At 39.9% G+C, this 20,668-nt stretch overlaps 1 protein-coding gene across 4 annotated transcripts in view; it reads right to left on the reverse strand.

Annotated features, from left to right (window-relative positions):
* The window catches only part of ECPAS (Ecm29 proteasome adaptor and scaffold), a 107,278-nt gene that overhangs the window by 75,565 nt on the left and 11,045 nt on the right, over nt 1-20,668 (reverse strand). For all 4 annotated transcript variants that reach the window (XM_045469471.1, XM_045469469.1, XM_045469468.1 and 1 more), the window contains 2 exons: nt 6,211-6,341; nt 88-204 (listed from right to left, as the gene is read on the reverse strand). In XM_045469471.1, the coding sequence (XP_045325427.1) occupies nt 88-204; nt 6,211-6,341 (248 nt within the window). The remainder of the gene's footprint in view (nt 1-87; nt 205-6,210; nt 6,342-20,668) is intronic.

Below are 20,668 nucleotides of genomic sequence, written 5' to 3' on the forward strand. Positions count from 1 at the left end.
GTTCTAAACTTGCCAATATAGTGATGGCATCTAGTAAGTGTTAGGAGAGAAAACTTACATCAGACAACATTCCAAAAGAACACTCACTGTGACAAAGGAAACTGCAGCCGGGTCCTGGTATTGAACCAATAGTGTCTCTACCGGGAGCTGTATTTTGGGGCGGCTTTTTATACGCTTATTCAGATGGACCAACAGTTCCATTACCTAAGATACAGAAAGATATGAATTGAAATTATTGATACCTTTGAAACAAATTCATTTTTCCAACATTACTTAATTTGATGAATAGCAGCTACTTTGTTCTTTTAAAGGACATAAATGTAACATTCCAGAAAGGGAATTTACAATATCAAGGTCCTGTTCCAAAATGCTATGCCCCCCAAGGCTGGGATCCCAGCTGAGCCTATACTGAGGCACTATTACCCAAAAGACCTGCAAATAAGTGACTGTAACACCCTACACCACGGACTGAACATTTGTGTCTCTCCAAAACTCATCTGTTGAAGCCCTAATCCCCAGTTTTCTGGTTTTAGGAGGTACTTAGAGTTAGCTAACATCATGGGGGTGGGGTCCCCCCCAATGAGATTGGTGTCCTAACAAGGGGATGAAGGGATTAGAGTCCTCTCTCTTTCTTCCCCTCTTGAGCATGCAGCAAGGAGGCTGCCTCTGTCAACCAGGAAGGTCCCTCCGCAAGGAGACAGACCTGCTGGCACCCTGCCCTCAGACTCACAGCCTCCAGAACTGGGAGAAATAAAGTGCTGTTTAAGTCACCCAGTCTGTGGTATTCTGTTACAGCAGTCAAATGGACTGACATACACTGTGAACATGACAAAAAGAGAAATAGACAAGATACTGTGAGTTTCCTGAAAAGAAAAACTCTGCCAAATCAAGGAGGACTTAGAGAGGAAGTCACAGGAACACTAAATGCTGACAACCAGATGAATTTCCAAGAAGAGAATCAGTTACAAGAAGAACAGAGGTCCAAAAGAATGTAACACAATCTGACATGCAGATTGATGAGGATAAAAGTAGGGCCTAGATTATAAAACGACTCAGGTAAAATGCTAGATAGAGAACTTTTACTTTATTCTGAAGATCATCTGATTCTACTAAAAAGCTTTAAGTAATAACAAGCTTTCTGTCCTTCAAGTGGGGAAAGAGCAGAAAGAGAAGTCTGCAAGTCAATAGTCCCTGTGGGTGGAAAGCAAAAAAAAAAAAAAAAAAAAAAAAAAAGAGGCTTGTGTCAAATGGCCCCGATCTTACTCTAACAATGAAATTATCTTGCTAAGAGAGAAGTAAGAAACTAAGCACTGAAAAATAACATTTTTAGAAAGTCTCACCTAAGAAAGACTCAAAGAGTTAAGGTATCTATTCTGGAGGACCAGGCCCACACTACTCTCCATCATTTCTGAAATTTGTGCTCCAGCCTCAAGGCAAGTATTAAAGGGAGTTGTAGGACTTCTCCCAGCAGCAACAAAAGTTCCAATGAATCTAGAGCAATAATGAAATATGAATTTTAAGAAAAACAACAAATCAGGGCACCTGGGTGACTCAGTTGGTTAAGCATCTGGTTTCGGCTCAGGTCATGATCTCACAGTTCATGGGTCAAAGTCCCACATCAGGCTCTGTGCTGACAGCTCTGAGCCTGGAGCCTGCTTCAAATTCTGTCTCCCTCTCTCTCTGCCCCTCCCCTGCTCGCAGTCTGTCTCTCCCTCTCAAAAATAAACATTTTTTAAAAATTATATTTAAAAAATGACAACAAATCTATAATCTATGTCCGTTTAATGAATGACAATAATGAAATACGAGACATTCATCAAGCAGTTTCTACACAGAACACACTTGTGCACAGCACTCTGCATTTCCCATCTGATTCTCACAACAACCAGAGAAGTGGTATTGTCATTCCCATTTCACAGGTGAGGAAGCCAAGGCTCAGGGAACTGAAGTAACCTGTCCAAGGAGATACTGAGCCACTAAGTGGCACAGTCAGGATGTGACTCCAGAGCCCATCTGTTTAACCCCTCCCAACACTGCCAGTTGAGCTCAATTCATCTAAAGTGCCTGTCTCACGAGACATCCTTGGGACCATTGATACCTTACAGAGACCTAGAAACATGCATTACCACACATATTTCATCCAAACTTCCTAGCTGTCCAGACCTGTGATACAGCTAACCAACAAGGAAAAGAAACAGGAGGAAGCAGCCTAAAAGCAATAGCCCTCTTCTGGCGATCTAATCTAGGCTGTTTCCTAGAAGGACTCTTGGGAAATCATTATTAGTGACAGACAATCATGTCCACAATCACGCACTCTTTACAAAAACATTTTAATGTTTATTTTATTTTTGAGAGAAAGAGACAGAGAGGGAGCAACAGAGAGAAAGGGAAACAGAGGATCTGAGGGAGGCTCCAAGTTGACAGCAGAGAGCCCGATGCGGGGCTTAAACCCACCAACCATGAGGTCATGACCCGAGCCAACGTCAGATGCTTAACTGACTGAGCCACCCAGGCACCCTGCACTTTCTTCTTTTATCTTTTCTTTTTACTTTAAATGAATTAATGACTAATTTTCTTCTAACAATATCATCATCTTAAATACTGGTTAATTTCCTGTTTAGTTATCCACTATCTGAAATCTTCTATAAACCCATAAAAATAAAAAAAAAACCAACTGAGCCAGTCCTTCCCCGAGGCCAACTAGGTAACAGTTAACCTATCAGTAAACCTACAGAATCACTAGCCTTGGGTATATAGTGTCCTGTGCATACCAATTCTTATTACTCATTCATTTACATTCATTTATTTATTAATAACTTTTAACTGAAGTATAACATATGGCTAAAGTGCACAATTGAAAGGGCATGGCCCAAAGAGTAGGCATGGCCCAACTTCATAGAGTAAACACACCAGAAGCATAAAAACCCCGTATCCCATGCCCCTCCACTCACCAACCCCTCTTTCCCAAAAGTAACCACTGTCCTGACTTCAAACACCATGTTTAAATTTATGTAAATGGAACATATAGGGTGAACCCATGTGTCTGAATATGCTTTATTCTATACCATATATGAGATTCACTCATGTTGTCGCTCAGAGCTGCAGTTCACCTTCATTGCTCTGGTAAGAAAATACCACAAGTAGGGGTGCGCGGGTAGCTCAGTCAGTTAAGCATCTGACTTCAGCTCGGGTCATGATTGCACAGTTCATGAGTTCAAGCCCCGCATCGGGCTCGGTGCTGACAGCTCAGAGCCTGGAGCCAGCTTCGAATTCTGTGTCTCCCTCTTTCTCTACCCCTCCTCCACTCGCACTCAGTCTCTCTCAAAAAGAAACATTAAAAAAAATTAAAAAAAAAAAAAAAAAAGAGCGGCGCCTGGGTGGCTCAGTCGGTTGAGCGTCCAACTTCAGCTCAGGTCATGATCTCACGGTCTGGGAGTTTGAGCCCCGAGTCGGGCTCTATGCTGACAGCTCAGAGCCTGGAGCCTGCTTTGGATTCTGTTTCTCCCTCTCTGCCTGCCCCTCCCCCCACTCATGATCTGTCTCTGTCTCAAAAATAAATAAACATTTAAAAAAATGTTTTTTAAAAAGAAAAAAAACACCGTAATTTATGTACTCTCCTATTGATAGACATTAGATAATTTCCAATTTGGCCTAGTATGAATAATGCTATGAACATTCTTAGATATGCTTTTAGTGCACATATATACATAGTGCTGTTATATATAAACTTAGGACTGAGTTTATATATAACTTGCTTGTTATGACCATGCTTGGTCATGGAGTATGCATATGATCGGCTTCAGAATATTTCCAAACAGTTTCCCAAAGTGGTTATACTCATTTACACTCCTACCAGCAATCTGTGAGAGTTCCAGTACAACCTTGTCAGGACTTGGTATGGTCAGTCTTTAATCTTTAGCTATTCCAATGAGTTTAAACATAAATTTGGCTATAAAGTAGAACCTACATAACAAAACTCATTTTCCTTAAAATAGCAAATGTACTCTAAGGACATGTCACTAGAAATCTAAAACTTTAATTTCTCTTTCATTCAGTTTATCCACAAATTACCAGCAAGTTTATCCACAAATTACCAGCTACCAGGATATCCTGGTTGGATCGAATGTGCATCACAAAACATAGAAAGGAATCCCAAAATTACACAACTGAAAGTCAATACAAGTTTTCATCAATCACAAAATTTCACATATTAAAATTATTTATACATGAACTTTCAAATTGCTGCCCACTGGAATCACTGTTTCCTCTCCCCAGTGCCTGACCTCCTATCACTCCTAACATTAGATGCAGCAGATGGTCCTCAGCTCCCTGAAGGCGTCATACTCTGTTCCCACTCAGAATGCCTGCACAGGGCCTTCATGTCTTCAACGGTCTCCCCATCTCTCTGTCTGGCTACACACCACACAGCCCTTCCTAATGCCCCACATTATGTTTAAATCAAGTCCTCAAACATATTCTTTCATAGAATGCTTTTCTTTTTTTTTTAGTATTTTTTTAATGTTAAGAGAGAGAGACAGAGACAGAGAGACAGAGCATGAGTTGGGGAGGGGCAGAGAGAGAGGGAGACACGGCAGGCTTCAGGCTCTGAGCTGTCAGTACAGAGCCTGAGGTGGGGCTCAAACCTACGAACCGTGAGATAATGACCTGAGCCGAAGTCAGATGCTCAACCGAGCTACTCTGGCACCCCAGAACCCTTTTCTATCTTGGCATTTATTGCAATTTATAACTAGTTACTACTTGCCTGTTTTTGTTTTGTTTTGTTTTTACTTTTTTTTTTTTTTTTGATGTTTATTTTTGAAAGCGAGAGAGAGAGAGAGAGCATGAGCAGGGAGGGGCAGAGAGAGAGGGAGACACGGAATCTGAAGCAGGCTCCAGGCTGTCAACAGAGTCCGATATGGGACTCAAACCCATGAACAGTGAGATCATGACCTGAGCCAAATTCAGATGCATCACCCAGGCGCCCCCTGCCTGTTTAATACTGGTCTCCCCAACTACATGTTTCTTTCATTCACTATGTCCCTAACACTTGGCATATACGGTAGAAGGCACCTGGTAGGGATTTGCCAAATGAATAACGAGACTGATGGAGCTAAATAAGAAAGCAGAAACCAACTCATGAAGTGCCTTTTATCATACCTTGCTATGCTGAGGGTAACAGAAGGCCACAGAAGAGTTTTAAATAGGACAGTGACAGGATCAAAACATATTTATCTCAGCAAGGCAGTGTTAACAACAGGCATGTCAAATACATGACAAGAATGCCCTATTCCTTCCTGCAAACATAACAGACATTCTTAAAGATAACTCTTTCTCCAATGAACCCAAATTGGGTCTCAGAATCCCTCTTAGGGCAGACCTCCAAGAACCCATTGCCAATCAATCAGAGCGGCCCAAGGGATGAAACCCGATGACAGCTCAAAGACCTGAAGGTCTAGCATACATACACCAGAAGACTGAACTATTTTAAAAATGAAGGGGGCAAATGTTCCCTGTAGAACATTTAGGTTAAAAAAATCTTGAGGGGTGCCTGGCTGGCTCAGTCAGTACAGCATATGACTCTTGATCTCAGGATTGTAAGTTCAAGCCCCACACTGGGTGTGCAGATTACTTAAAAATTAAAATCTTAAAAAAGAAAGAAAGAAAGAAAGAAAGAAAGAAAGAAAGAAAGAAAGAAAGAAAGAAGAAAAGAAAAGAAAAAAGAAAAGAAAAAAGAAAAGAAAAGAAAATCTTGCCATGACAGCTACCCAACTTTTGGTAACAATACTTTACAGAATCCTAAAACAGGAGCTACACAACAATATCTTGGTGTTTAAAACAACTATTTTGCTTAATTTTAATGAAGGTTTTATTCACAGTTAGCCACTGATTAAAGAACAATTTTGGCCCATTCCCCCCTTTCATACTGGAATCAAGAGCATGGATTTTAGATCAAGCCCCCACATATTTTAGAATAATTATCTCAATTATTTCACTGCACTGATGCCAGTGTACAGGTGAAACTAAATGCAGCTGTGCTTAGCATACAAAAGCTATTTTAAATCACGTAAGCTGGTCCCAGACTTACTTTCCATCTTGAAAGGCCAGATTTGGATCATGAACCTAGATTTCAATAATGGGAACAGAAAACTCACTTCCTATATGTACCATTTACCCATCATGTAATTCCCACCACTGTCCCAACATGCATACCTTTTTACGTACTCCTTCTTGGGTGCTGGACAGCTTGAGCAAAACAGGAGGAAGGAATTTAGATATAATATTCTGTAACTGTTCATCTGTTTCAGCATGGCCAAGTCGTAAAAAGACCCGTTCAAGCTGATCTATAAGAAGAAAAAAAGAAGAACTTAACAAAACAAACACAACCAAAACTAAGTATTTTCATAGCTTAATCCTTTTTCTGTACTGGAGGATCCTTCAGTCATAATTAACCACAACTAGTAGGTAGATGACTCTGACCCAGCTGGGAAACACTAAAAAGGTTTACCAGCTAATTATACTTTCTTACAACTGTCCCCGGTCATTTAACCTCTAGAAGGAGGAAAAACAAAGCCAAGAATAACAAAAGTCTCTCCTATATACAAAGTTACTCCTTCTTTCTAAAGGATTTGTATACTGAAAAGAATACAAAATTTTTGAAGAAATGTTCTAGATTTAGCCAGCAGAGGGAAACAGGAGAACTTTAATCAGATACCAGGGATAATATCTATTTGGTGAAACCATCTTACTGATGATGCAGTTTCTCCAAAGACAGCACCACTGCCCATTATTGTGTTGGCATTACCTAACCAGAATGTGAGAGACCATTTGCAACCATGAAAGTCACTGTGAGAGAAACACGTTAAAAAAAAAAAATACCAAGGGGACCCTCTCAGAAAAACCCAGGCTGTGACAAAGTACTGAACAAGTAACCAGTACAGTACAAGGTGGAGGAGGAATAGTGACAGGGGAACCTACCAACTGCAAACGACTGGATATCTGATTTTAAGGAATTAACTGTTAATTTTTTAGGTGTAATAATGGGAATGTGGTTTATGTTTGTTTTTAAAGGTTCTTCTAAAAATTACCAGTGGTGATTAAGGGGACTTCTAGGGGGCTAGAAATGTCCTGCATCTCATTCCGGGGGATGGTTACAGAAATATATACATTGACAAAAATTCACCAAGCTCTACAATTTCATACTTTCTACTGTATTATACCTCAATTTAAAATTTTTATTTAAGAGAGTCCTTATTTTTTCAGAGATCAAGACTGAAACATCCAGATAAAATAACATAGTTGACAGGATTTACTTGAAATAACCAGGGGCATACTGGAAATTGGCTAAGAAAGAAATCTCAGATGTTCTCACCACACACACACACACACACACACACACACACACAAGTAACTACATGAGAAGATACGTTAATTCCAATAATCATTTCACATGTACATGTATATCAAATCATGTTGTATACCTTAATACAAAAATAAATAAAGTAACAGCCTCATTTTAGTACTCATAAAAAATAATAATTGGGGGCCGAGGGGTGAGGAAAATGAGGAGAAGCCATATAAATGAAACCAAGATTGGCCAAGATTGGCCACTAACTGATAACTGTACAAGCTGAATGATAGATACTAAGAATTTATATTTTTGCGTATGTTTGAAATTTTCCATAATAATTTTTTTAAATACACACACACACACACACACACACACACACACACAAAGAGAACCTAGAGGCAATGACACCCTGGCAGCAGCAAGCACACCTTGCGCTCAAATCTTGGTTTTTAAACACCATTCTTCAAAAAAAGGAACCAGGCTCTTTGAAAAAATGGCTAATTCCAGGGCTGGAGCAGTGAAAAAAAGCATGATGAACCTGAAGTATCTTGTAACATTAGGAAGAAAACGAAGCCTGGAACATATCAAAGGTCTACAGGAACCACCCCAAAAGAGTTCCAATATGGCCAAGGCTGAATAATTTGAGGAACAAAATAAGTAACACAGTATTGTATTAAACCCAAAGCATAAATTAAATGTATGTGAATCCATATGATATAAATGATTAAATGATTAAATTCACTGAGGAAAAGAAACATGACTTTCTTATAAAATAATTCCAAACAATTTATGTGTAGATACTTCCCCCTGCCAGAGGTACAGCTTAATTTCTGCCTCCACCCTCTTTGAGAGGGTAGACTAGATTTAGTGACTTGCTTCCAAAGAACAGAATAAGGAAAGAGGAAAATTACAGTGGAAACACTTGATAAATATTACCTTGACTGAGTGATGAAAGTTAACAACATGAGTGATGTCACATGGATATCACAATCCCTGATATGATGTGACATGAAAGGCACTTCACCTCTGTGATGTTCTTTCAAAAACCCAAACTCTCCATCTAATTATCAGTAAAACAACAGAAAAACCCAGGTTGGAAAACCTTCTATAGGACACCTGGCCAGTGCTGCACAAGACTTTCAAGATCATGAAAAACAAGGAAAGCCTAAGAAACTGTCACAGACCAGAGGAGACTGGGGAGACAGGACAACTAAACAGTGTGGTCCCTGGGTACGATCCTGGAACAGAAAGAGGACATTAATGGGGAAAAGTGGTGAAATCCAAATAAAGTCTCAAGTTTAGCTTTTAAAATGACTAACAAAGGAAGAAAAGAATAAGGAAGAAGGAAGCAAGGAAAGGCAGGCAGGATGACTGTGAAATAAGCAGACCAGATGATTCTATGCAGTGAAAGGAGTTCGTAGGAACAGGGAGCTCACTCCGCATATTTGTGCCAGTTACAGGAGGCTCTGCCTGGCACCTTACAGACCAGGGTCAGAAGAAACTGCCCACAGAGTTTAGCTACAGAAACTGCGGAAAAACTGTTCTGTGGAAGAAGGCAGAAAGTTCAATTCTTCCTAACAAACTGACCTGGAGAATCTGGACCAAAGGCTTAAAAAACCAAGCGATATCTGGTCTCCTTCATTTTTCACATAACCATTTGGTTTCTTCCTATGTATTCCCAGTATAGTGCCTTAAACTTCTCTCTCTTCCTCACTAGAATAGAAATTGGAGCTTCCTAAATGCAATAAAATTATTTATGATGGCAACGTGGGAATGCCAAAAACAGCCCCAAACATCATGTGGGGTCCCTCCAAAACAGGCCAAGTGCACCTGAGGAAAAGTAACAGCCTCCTACAGCCTTTGGGATCGGTGTTAACACCTGTATGTCATCTGTAGCTACACACCACACTTTAAATAAAAGGGAATTAATCATGTTCAAGCTTTATGAAAAGAAATGTAAATAAGTGCTGATATAATCAAGAACTAAATTTATCAACCTGTCAAAGTTAACAAAATAAAAAGTAAAGGTTTAGCAATAGTATGGTCCCTGAATCCTGTTTTTAGAGGCACAGAAAGAATGTGAACTCTGTGCCCTTACCCTCAACCCTGGAAACAACCTCAAGAAAGTAAATTAGGCCTGGGACCCAAAAAGTGTCTATTCAGAAACAAGAAGGACTGTAACCAAAAGTTCTGAAAATTCAAAAGGAATCCAAAACTTAAATTCATCTTTCACACAGACTCAGTTTTTAGTTGCAGGAAATGAGATCCTTCAGGTCACCGCAACAGTATCTGAGGTAAGACAAACACTACTTCCAAGTCAGAAGCAAGTTCCATCCTCTCCAGTTACATTACATATTGTACACAAACTCATCCAAATTGTTTTCACTTATGAAGAAATTAAAGAACTGCCATAACCTCAGATAATCACTGTTAAATGTGGAGAACAGCTTATGCACTAGTATTTCCTGTTCATACACTCGTGTTACTTTAACCTAAAAACTGGAATATGGCATACAGTATTTTACAGTTTGCCCTCTTTTTTTCCTTTTGATTAACACAAATCCTTTACTAGAAACCTTTGGAGCAATATATGTCTCAGAACTTTTCAGATTTTAGAATAATATAGTGACATAGTGTATATACTGTATTTCAAATAACCCTACCCATCCAGTGGGTTCTAGAGCAGTACCTACAACCAAATACATTCATATTCTGTAATAAAACACACACTCATACTCAGTGGGATAATCAAAGATTATAAGGAATCGTATATCCATTCAGGTCAGGTTTTAAATACCAAAGAACACTAAAATGTTTGGATATGTATAAAACTTTATCTTTCTGTAGCACTAAATAAAAATCTAATTGATAATGGCTACATGGCAACTATGTCTATAGATACAGTAATGTAATTAACTAACACTCTATTTGTGCAATTACCAGCCTTATAGTACCACAAACAATACTCCAGAGAACATTCCTACCCATACATCTGTGCACTTGCACAGGTTTCGGTAAGCTAAAACATTAGCAACAGAACTGCTAAGTCAAAGGGTAGGAGTGTCGTCAGGTTTAACAGATTTTGGAAAAATACCCTGTGCTACTGACTAATGTATAGAAGTGTTGAATTGCGGGGCGCCTGAGTGGCTCAGTTGGTTGAGTGTCCGACTTCGGCTCAGGTCATGATCTCGCGGCCAGTGAGTTCGAGCCCCGCGTCGGGCTCTGTGCTGACAGCTCAGAGCCTGGAGCCTGTTTCAGATTCTGTGTCTCCCTCTCTCTCTGACCCTCCTCCGTTCATACTCTGTCTCTCTCTCTGTCTCAAAAATAAATAAACATCAAAAAAATTAAAAAAAAAAAGAAGTGTTGAATTGCTATATTGTACACCTGAAATTAATATAACACTGTACATTAACTATACTTGAAATAAAATTTAAAACAATTTAAAAAGAAAATTTTGTGCTAATTTATACCACCAGCAACGTATGTAAGTTGCAATTTCCCTATGCTCACTCCTATACTGAGTAATCAACTTTACAAAGATTATAAGTAGTCAATCTTAGCTGTATAGGGTAGATGAAAAAAGATCACTCTGTTGTCTTAATTCATACCTATTTTATCACTAAGGTAAAGTATCTTTTCAAATATTTATTGGTCTTTTGAAATATCTTCTTCAGCAAATTACTCATTATTCTTTTGAGTTGATGACTTGTAAAAGCTTTTATATATTGGGGAAAAAATCTCCTCCATTCTCCCACACATCATAAATACTTTTCTCCTAGTATGCCTGTGACTCTATAGCACTTGCTTTTCATATCTAGGTTCTTAAATATAAATTTACCTTTCCTTCCTTTTATGGCTTTGGAGCTTCTAGTCATACTTAGAAATGCCTTTTTTACTCCAAGATTATAAAGAATAGTATATTCTGCAGAAAAGTGTTAGCAGGCCTGAGACTGCTATCCTTAGAAATGCCTGCCTGCCAGGCTGGCCCTTGACTGAGCATTTGGAAATGGGTTTCAGGACAGTTCCCCCCATTCCTAGAACGGATAAGAGTGGCTCACTGTGCCTAAACCCTTCACACAAACAATATGGTTTATGCCAAACACCTGCTTTCTTTCTTGAAATCTGGAATTTTGGTACGTGTTAGGCAGAAGATGCCAACATGATCCAGCACTGATTAAAAGCTCTCGGCACTGAGGGGTGCCTAGATGCCTGTCAGTAGAACATACAACTCTGGATCTCGGGGTTGTGAGTTCGAGCCCCATGTGTAGCAAGGAGTTTATATAAAACAAAAATACATAAATACATTACATACACACATATATACATAAACAATAAATAAAAACCCTCAGCACAAAGTCTCTAAAGAGCATCCCTGGTGGACAACATGTCACACATGTTGTCACAACTCATTGCTAGAGGGATTTAAGCACATCCTTTGGGGCTCCCCAGAAAAGGCTGTTGGAAGCCTGTACCTGGTTTCCTCTGGACTTTGCTCCATGCACCTTTTCCCTTTGCTGATTTTGCTTTGTGTTCTTTCACTGTAATAAATCTTAAACATGAATACAAATATATGCTGAGTCCTGTGAATTCTCCTAACAAATCACTGAAGCTGGGGTGGCCTTGGAGACCTCTGACACATAGATTTATCTATGTTTTCTTCCTGGCCTTATGATTTTGCTTTTTTCATTCAAGTCTTTAATCGAGCTTGAATTTTTGGGGGGCGGGGGGTAGCACATGGATGTAAGAAATCTAGTCTTTCTTTTTTTTGAAACCTAGTCTTTTTGTGTGTGTTTTTTTTTAAGGTTTTAGTTTTATGTTTGAGAGAGAGAAAGAGAACAGTCAGAGGAGGGGCAGAGAGAGCGGGGGACAGAGGATCCCAAGCAGGCTCTGTGCTGACAGCAGCAAGCCTGATGCAGAGCTCAGACTCAGGAACCGTGAGATCATGACCTGAGCCGAAGTTGGACGCTCAACCAACGGAGCCACCCAGGTACCCCCTTTCTGTGGGTTTTTAAAATCTTTTTCGGGGCGCCTGGGTGGCGCAGTCGGTTAAGCGTCCGACTTCAGCCAGGTCACGATCTCGCGGTCCGTGAGTTCGAGCCCTGCGTCGGGCTCTGGGCTGATGGCTCGGAGCCTGGAGCCTGTTTCCGATTCTGTGTCTCCCTCTCTCTCTGCCCCTCCCCTGTTCATGCTCTGTCTCTCTCTGTCCCAAAAATAAATAAACGTTGAAAAAAAAAAATCTTTTTCAATGTAAATTAAACACTTACAAAAATGCACAAAATGTAAGTGTACAGTTTAATGAATTATTATAAACACCCATGAAACTATCACCCTGAAACCTGTACTACAAAGAAAGATTTCTACTGAATTCACAGCTGGAGAGGACTGAAAGACTAGCATAAAAAACAGTGGGTTTTAGGGACTCACCCAAGTTCACAGAGGTAATTAGCAGCAGCACAAGAACTAGAATGAGGTCTTCTGACCTTCAGTCGAAAAAACCTTGCCTACACTGTGCAACTGTCTGCAACAATAGTCCCATTTTCTAAAAGGACCTATGCTACATATACTACATCATACACAGGGAGCCCTGTTTAAGAGCATCACCAAAAGATCATGAGACTTTGTCTCATTCAAGTGGTAGTCAAGACAATATGGAACAATGTACAAATTCAAAGGTCAAAAAGCAACGCGAGAAAGGGGCACCTGAGTGGTTCAGTTGGTTGAGCAACCAACTCTTGATTTCAACTCAGGTCATAATCCTGAGGTCATGGGGTCAAGCTCCATGTCAGGCTCCAAGCTCAGCAAGTGTGGAGCCTACTTAAGATTCTCTCTCCCTCTTTCCCTCCCCCACTCACACACCAGCCCTGTTTCTCTCTAAAAAAAAAAAAAGAAAGAAAGAAAACACTAGAGAAAGCTCAACACTATAAATCAAAAGCTAATACCAAATGTGTCAAGGTGCAATTCACCCTTCCTCTTTCTCCCAGCTCATCTAAATTCTCTCCTCTTTCAAGGCCCAGTACCCTCCTATTTCCACTGTGAAGCACTAACTACTCTGGCTAGATCAGTCATGCACCCTTTCAAATATTTACTGAAACCTCAGTCTGTGTCAGAGCTTAGTGGCCATGGAAAAACAGAGTTAAGAAGGAAAAGGCAAGGATGTAGCACAGGATTACCACACTTGGATATGCTAGTTGCATGCTGAAAGAACATAATAGAAGGTCAGAGACAGATTGCTCAAGAAAACAGCATTTAGGGGCACCTGGGTGGCTCAGTCTGTTAAATGTCCAACTTTGGTTCAGGTCATGATCTCACGGTTCACAAGTTCAAGCCCCACATCAGGCTCTGCACCTACAGTGTGGAGCCCGCTTGTGGAGCCTGCTTGGGATTCTCTGTCTCCCTCTCCCTCTGCCCATGTCCCTCTCGCTCACACTCTCTCAAAATAAATAAACCTTAAACAAAAAGATTTTTTAAAAGACAATAGCATTTAAGGATAAAGGAAAGAGAATCCAAAAAAGGAAATGATAGGCAGTATATAAAAACAAGGAGAAAACTGAGTATTGCATCTAAAGAACTAGGGAAAGAAAAAGCAAACTAGTCAATGAAAACTGGAAAAAAATTGTCTACCCATACAGAAAAGAAATAACCTAAAAATCCCTTGCAGGTAGATTAATGACATATGTACAAAGTAAGATTTTAAAGATTTTTAATTTTTTTTAATGTTTGTTTATTTTTGTGAGAGAGTGACAGAGCATGAGTGGGGGAGAGGCAGAGAGACAGGGAGACACAGAATCCGAAGCAAGCTCCAGGCTCTGAGCTGTCAGCACAGAGCCCTACTCGAGGCTCAAAATCCTGAACCGTGAGCTCATGACCTGAACCAACGTCGGATACTTAACCGACCGGGCCACCCAGGTGCCCCAGGATTTTAAAGATTTTAAAATAAAACTGAGAAGGGAAAATTAAAACTCACACACAAAACATAAAAGACTAATCGGTTAAGATTTTAAAATATCAGAAAACACACCACAAAATAAAAAGATACGTTATAAATAATGATGTTTTTAAATGAAAAGGACTTGAATACAGAATGAAACATGCAAATCAAGAAAAAGCAAATTAATCCAAAATTTTCAAATAAAAAAGGATATAAGCAAGCAATTCAGAGATGAGACCCATAGACTAAATAACACATATAAAGATGTTCAATTACACTTGTCAGAAGTATGCAAAATTAACACAGTAAGATACAGTATCATATTTTTCACATCAGAAAACTTTGCAAATCTAACTACCAATCTAACTACCAATTGTTGGCAAAACCTGGAAACAAACCAAGAGATACTTGAGTTCACTGTTGATGGGGTGTACACCCATACAATCTCTGAAAACAAATTTCTAGCAATTCTACTCCAGGGTAACAAACCCTAAGGAAGTTCTGCTCAAAGTAAGCCAGCTGCAAACTGTCACCAGTCAGAAAAAAATAAGGAACACTCTTCCTTCATCCTATCTTACTAGGATAAGAAATGTTAAGTAAAATAACAATGATAGTTAATTTACATTCTTCCACAGTTCCCTATTTGCAAAAAATAAGTCTCCCACCCTCAGACCATACTTTGTGTATCACCGCCCTGGAGAAAAACTCTCCGAGGGAAAGATAAGCACAAGGAACACCAGAATTTTAAAGCTTAAAATGCACCTTAAAGAATATGGAAAAATGAAAATAAGAACATTTACTGGTGGGAATGCAAAATGGTTCAGTCACTTTGGAAGACAATTTGGAGGCTCCTTATAAAAATAACAGTCCAGGGCGCCTGGGTGACTCAATCGGTTAAAGGTCGACTTCAGCTCAAGTCCTGATCTCGTCGTCCATGAGTTCAAGGCTTGCATCGAGCTCTGTGCTGACAGCTCAGAGCCTGGAGCTTGCTTCGGATTCTGTGTCTCCCTCTCTCTCTGCCCCTCCCCTGCTCACACTCTGTCTCTGTCTTTGAAAAATGAATAAACCTTAAAAAAAAATTTTTTTAACTTAACTAACTAACTAACTAACAGTCCCAGGTGCCTGGTGGCTCAGTTGGTTAAGCATCTAACTCTTAAATTTTTTTTTTTTTTTCAACGTTTATTTATTTTTGGGACAGAGAGAGACAGAGCATGAACGGGGGAGGGGCAGAGAGAGAGGGAGACACAGAATCGGAAACAGGCTCCAGGCTCTGAGCCGTCAGCCCAGAGCCTGACGCGGGGCTCGAACTCACGGACCGCGAGATCGTGACCTGGCTGAAGTCGGACGCTTAACCGACTGCGCCACCCAGGCGCCCCAAGCATCTAACTCTTGATATCAGCTCAGGTCATAATCTAGAGGTTGTGAGATCGAGCCCGGTGTGAGGCTCCACACTTAACGATTCTCTCCCTGCCCCTCCCCCACCTGCATGCATGCATTCTCTCTCAAAATAAATAAATAAACAACAAAAACTAAACATAGTCTTACCATATGATCCAGCAATTGCACTCCTTGGTATTTACCCAAAGGAGCTGCAAACTTATGTCCATACAAAGACCTGGACAGGGATGTTTACAGCAGCTTTATTCATAACTGCTAACACTTAAAAGCTCTTCAGTAAGTGAGTAGCCCCAACAAAGATATCCTTCAGTAGGTGAGTGGATAAGTAAACTGGTACAAACAATATTTTTCAGTGCCAAAAAGAAATGGTATTAAAATCATGGCTATATGTCCAAACACACAGAATATAGGACACCAAGAGTGAACTGTAATATAAACCATGGACTTCAAGTGATTATGTATCAATGTAGTTTATCCTTGGTTCAAAAATGCACCATGCTGGTGAGTGATGGTGATGGGGGAGGCCGTGTAATTTGCATAATTGTGGGGGAGGGATGGGAGCCAAGGGCTTATGTGGGAAATCTCTGTGCTTTCTTCTCAGAGGAGAAACCTAAACCTAAATCTGCTAAAAATAAAAATAAAAAAAAGTCTTTCTAAAAAAAACTTATTTTGAAAAAATAATTTCAAAAACACTGAAATTCTTCAATCCCAAAACAAAAAACAATTTCCAGCTTAGTTTATGTCTACTATTCCATTCACATAGGAAAAAATAAATATACTGATTTACTCTTCATTAAATAATTCTTTAATCCATATTATTCACCTGCCTTTCATTTCTCTATGTAAAGACAAAGAAAAGGGCCCTTCCTTCCTTCTACCCCCACCCAAAGCAGAAATAACCAGTAAAGGTTCAAGGACTTCACTTCAGTGTTATCCACCAGTAGCCACTGATATTTCTGAAAACGTGTTAATTATTCCTGACAAATCTATCTACACAAATCACTCATTCTCTGGATTACGCCAAAAAATGCAACTTTGACTTCTGAGTTAAGGAAGAAAGGCAACTTTTCCATCGGATTAGAAAAGGTAAATACTGGGGCGCCTGGGTGGCGCAGTCGGTTAAGCGTCCGACTTCAGCCAGGTCACGATCTCGCGGTCCGTGAGTTCGAGCCCCGCGTCAGGCTCTGGGCTGATGGCTCAGAGCCTGGAGCCTGTTTCAGATTCTGTGTCTCCCTCTCTCTCTGCCCCTCCCCCGTTCATGCTCTGTCTCTCTCTCTGTCCCAAAAATAAATAAACGTTGAAAAAAAAAAAAATTAAAAAAAAAAAAAAAAGAAAAGGTAAATACTGGTTTGTCACTTACATCATCAGAGAAAAAAAGTAAAAAAAAAAAAAACAACAAAACAGCAATACATCTGTTTCCTCAGATGTATCATCTTTTCATAACAACTTGAATGTCAAAACATTCCTTACAAAGTATGCAAAGCAAGCATATACCATCAAAAAGAATAGGAAAAGTTACTAAATTTAAGGTAATGGTTATCTCCATGTGGTGGAATTTCAGAGGATTCTTTTTTGGCTTAATTTTATGTCATTACTATCTTACTTCATGAGCATGAATTACTTGTATGAACCAGAAAGAGAAAACAGTTATTTCAGGGTAACAGGTTTAGGAATGTTTTTAAAGTTGCTTAAGTTTTCTATAAAGAACATTATTCTTTCTGAATGTGAAAGTAAATTTTAAATTATAAATCATAAATTGGGTTAGCGGAAGCTGTGACTGAAATGGAAATCTGAAAATACCTAGACCACTGCCTACTGCACCAAAAATCAATTAATACTCTACAGCTACAAGGTATTTTGAGAAAGAGCTGTCAAGTTACCACAGAAATATACTAAACTATAATGGAATAATATCACAAGGAAATATCCTTCCTAATAGTATTTATTTTCTTCTGATTAATACATATATATCCGCACAGTCACAAAGCAGTTTCACATGGCCTTTTGAGCCTCAAAAAACACTGTGAGGTGGACAACTGTTGTCTGCATTTATAATTAAAAAAACAGGCTCTGGATCTGATTTGCCAAAGGTCATCATCATCAATCTAATAAGACAAAGAATCGTAAGCTGAACCTCAAGAGATCTTTACCCTCCAAGAACACACTAGAATGCAGTACCTCCCTCTAAAATACCATTTAGTGAAGGGAGTATTAGTTCCAACTTACAAATGAAGAAACAGTCTAATATTTATTAAGAATGTTGATCGCAGCGCCTGGGTCGCTCAGTCAGTTAAGTGTCCAACTCTTGATTTCGGATCAGGTCATGATCTCACAGTGAGTTCGAGCCCCACATCCAGCTCAACGCTCAGCACAAAGACTGCCTGGGATTCTCAAGTTCTCCCTCTCTCTCTCTGCCCACTCCCTCCCCCTCCCCCCTCCCCTTGCATGCACACGCTCTCTTTCTCTCTCTCAAAATAAACACATAAATTTTTTAAAAAATATTTTAAAATATTTACAAAAAAAAAAAAAAAAAAAAAAAGAATGTTGATCAGAACTGTAGTAAGTGGCAGGGCTAGGGCTCAAACTCCAAGCCAGTCCAAATCCAAACACAATGCTCATGCCTGCATGTTAAATTGCAGCACTGATGAAGCAGAGAAAGTGGATGGAAATGATACAAAGGCTTACTAGACATGGGTCTGGCTCAATTCATACCTTCCGCAGCAATTCAGAATTGGCACCAGAAAGTCAAGCCACCCTTGAGTGCTTGGACCTATGAGAATAAGCCAGTGGATACGGCATGGGCATCTTTAGCCTATCCTTTGGAACACAAAATCAGAAGTCTGGTCTGAAGAAAGAATGGTCACAGAGGCACAGACAGCAGCTGGAAGAAGTGGATGATTTCTAGTTCTTGAAGGCTCCTCTTACTTCCATAAAACTCCCTGATTCCTTATAGTAAGAACCCTGTTTTTGCTTAAGCCAGCTTACAACTGGGTCCAAATACAAATGGAAGGTCTTTGTCAAAGGGGCACTGGGGGACAAGGAAGAAGTACTTCCTTCATAAAAGCACATTAAAAAAATTAGCAACTAGCACAAGCCTAGTGTGAATAATTAGATCAGAGAGGGGGTCCTTTCTAAGAGTGGGCCAATCTAGCCCCAAAAGAACCTTCTCAACCATGTACCCCATTACTCCCCAACAGCCACCCAAATTGCAATCGTTTAAGTGCGCCATGTTTTCCTGCCCAATTATTTGGTCAACCAAGTCCCCCATCAGGAATACTCTCCCAACCTCTCCTATCTCTCCATCTCCACACAGCCAAATCCTCCCATTCAAGGTCCAGCTCAAATATTCCATGCTCCACAACTTGTACGTACCATTTGGGCCCGACAAACTCTCACAGACCTCTTCTACATCTCTCCTGGAACTCACTGTCTTTTGCTATACATTATGTAACTGCCCAATCTTCTCTTCCCTAAACTAAAGCAGTTCTTCTAGGTGTGATTTCAATCTGATTCCACCTGACTACCCACTCATACACTCTGTCCTTCTATAGAACTCCTCAGGTTGAGAAACTGTGACCTAACTTTCTTGGTGTACCGGCACTTAATTCAGGCCCTTGCAGAGAGTAATTGCTCAAATACCTGTTGAATGCATGAAATATTAATTCCTCATGCATTAAAAAAGTCATTTAGAAGTTTATACATTTAATGTCTAGCAAGAGAAAGGAGGGGATTGGCAGCAATTTATAGTATCTGACATCAGAATTTCCGGAAAAGGGGACTATATGTATTTTAATACAATGACAAGTGCTTAAGGTTACCAAAAAAAAAAAAAAAAAAAAAGAAAAAAGAAAAAAAAGAAAGGTGGGGTAAATTCCAGAAGGTCTGATTGTGTGGCAGCACTGGTCTGCTCCAAATCAGGAATGATGTAGTAGTTACTACAGAGAGGAGAGGAAAAGAGAAAAAGATGGAGAGGGAGGAAGGACCAGTGAAAGAACAGGAAGTCCAGCACTCTACAGCAAGGCCTTTCCCCATGACTCACATCTTCTAGAGTTAACTTAAATTACTGAAATGCTTGCGAAAGTGGATTGTGTGGTGTGTGTGTGTGTGTGTGTGTGCACGTGTGCACACACATGCGTGTATATAAACCAGTGAAAACAGGTAGTTTTCACGTCCAAGCTTACATGAGTGGAACCAAAATAATCATTTTCAGAAATGGGACCCTAACAGCTAAGAAAAGCGTAAGTATAGGACATGTACAAAAATAGGATGTGATGGGGCAGGAGGATGCGGTAGTGAAGGAAGGATGACCACCTCTGGACTTTGACGACTTCTGCAGTTAGGAGTCTGAGACTAAAACTACGATGAGGACAGGGAAATACAAATCAAAACCACACTCAGATATCACCTCACGCCAGTCAGAGTGGCCAAAATGAACAAATCAGGAGACTATAGATGCTGGAGAGGATGTGGAGAAACGGGAACCCTCCTGCACTGTTGGTGGGAATGCAAATTGGTGCAGCCACTCAGGAAAACAGTGTGGAGATTCCTCAAAACATTAAAAATAGACCTACCCTATGACCCAGCAATAGCACTGCTAGGAATTTACCCAAGGGATACAAGAGTACTGATGCATAGGGACACTTGTACCCCAATGTTTATAGCAACACCCTCAACAATAGCCAAATTATGGAAAGAGCCTAAATGTCCATCAACTGATGAATGGATAAAGAAATTGTGGTTTATATACACAATGGAGTACTACGTGGCAATGAGAAAGAATGAAATATGGCCCTTTGTAGCAATGTGGATGGAACTGGAGAGTGTTATGCTAAGTGAAATAAGCCATACAGAGAAAGACAGATACCATATGTTTTCACTCTTATGTGGATCCTGAGAAACTTAACAGAAACCCATGGGGGAGGGGAAGGGGGAAAAAAAAAAGGAGGTTAGAGTGGGAGAGAGTCAAAGCATAAGAGACTGTTAAAAACTGAGAA

This window comes from Leopardus geoffroyi, chromosome D4 (genome assembly GCF_018350155.1).
Source record: "Leopardus geoffroyi isolate Oge1 chromosome D4, O.geoffroyi_Oge1_pat1.0, whole genome shotgun sequence".
NCBI classification, from domain to species: domain Eukaryota; kingdom Metazoa; phylum Chordata; class Mammalia; order Carnivora; family Felidae; genus Leopardus; species Leopardus geoffroyi.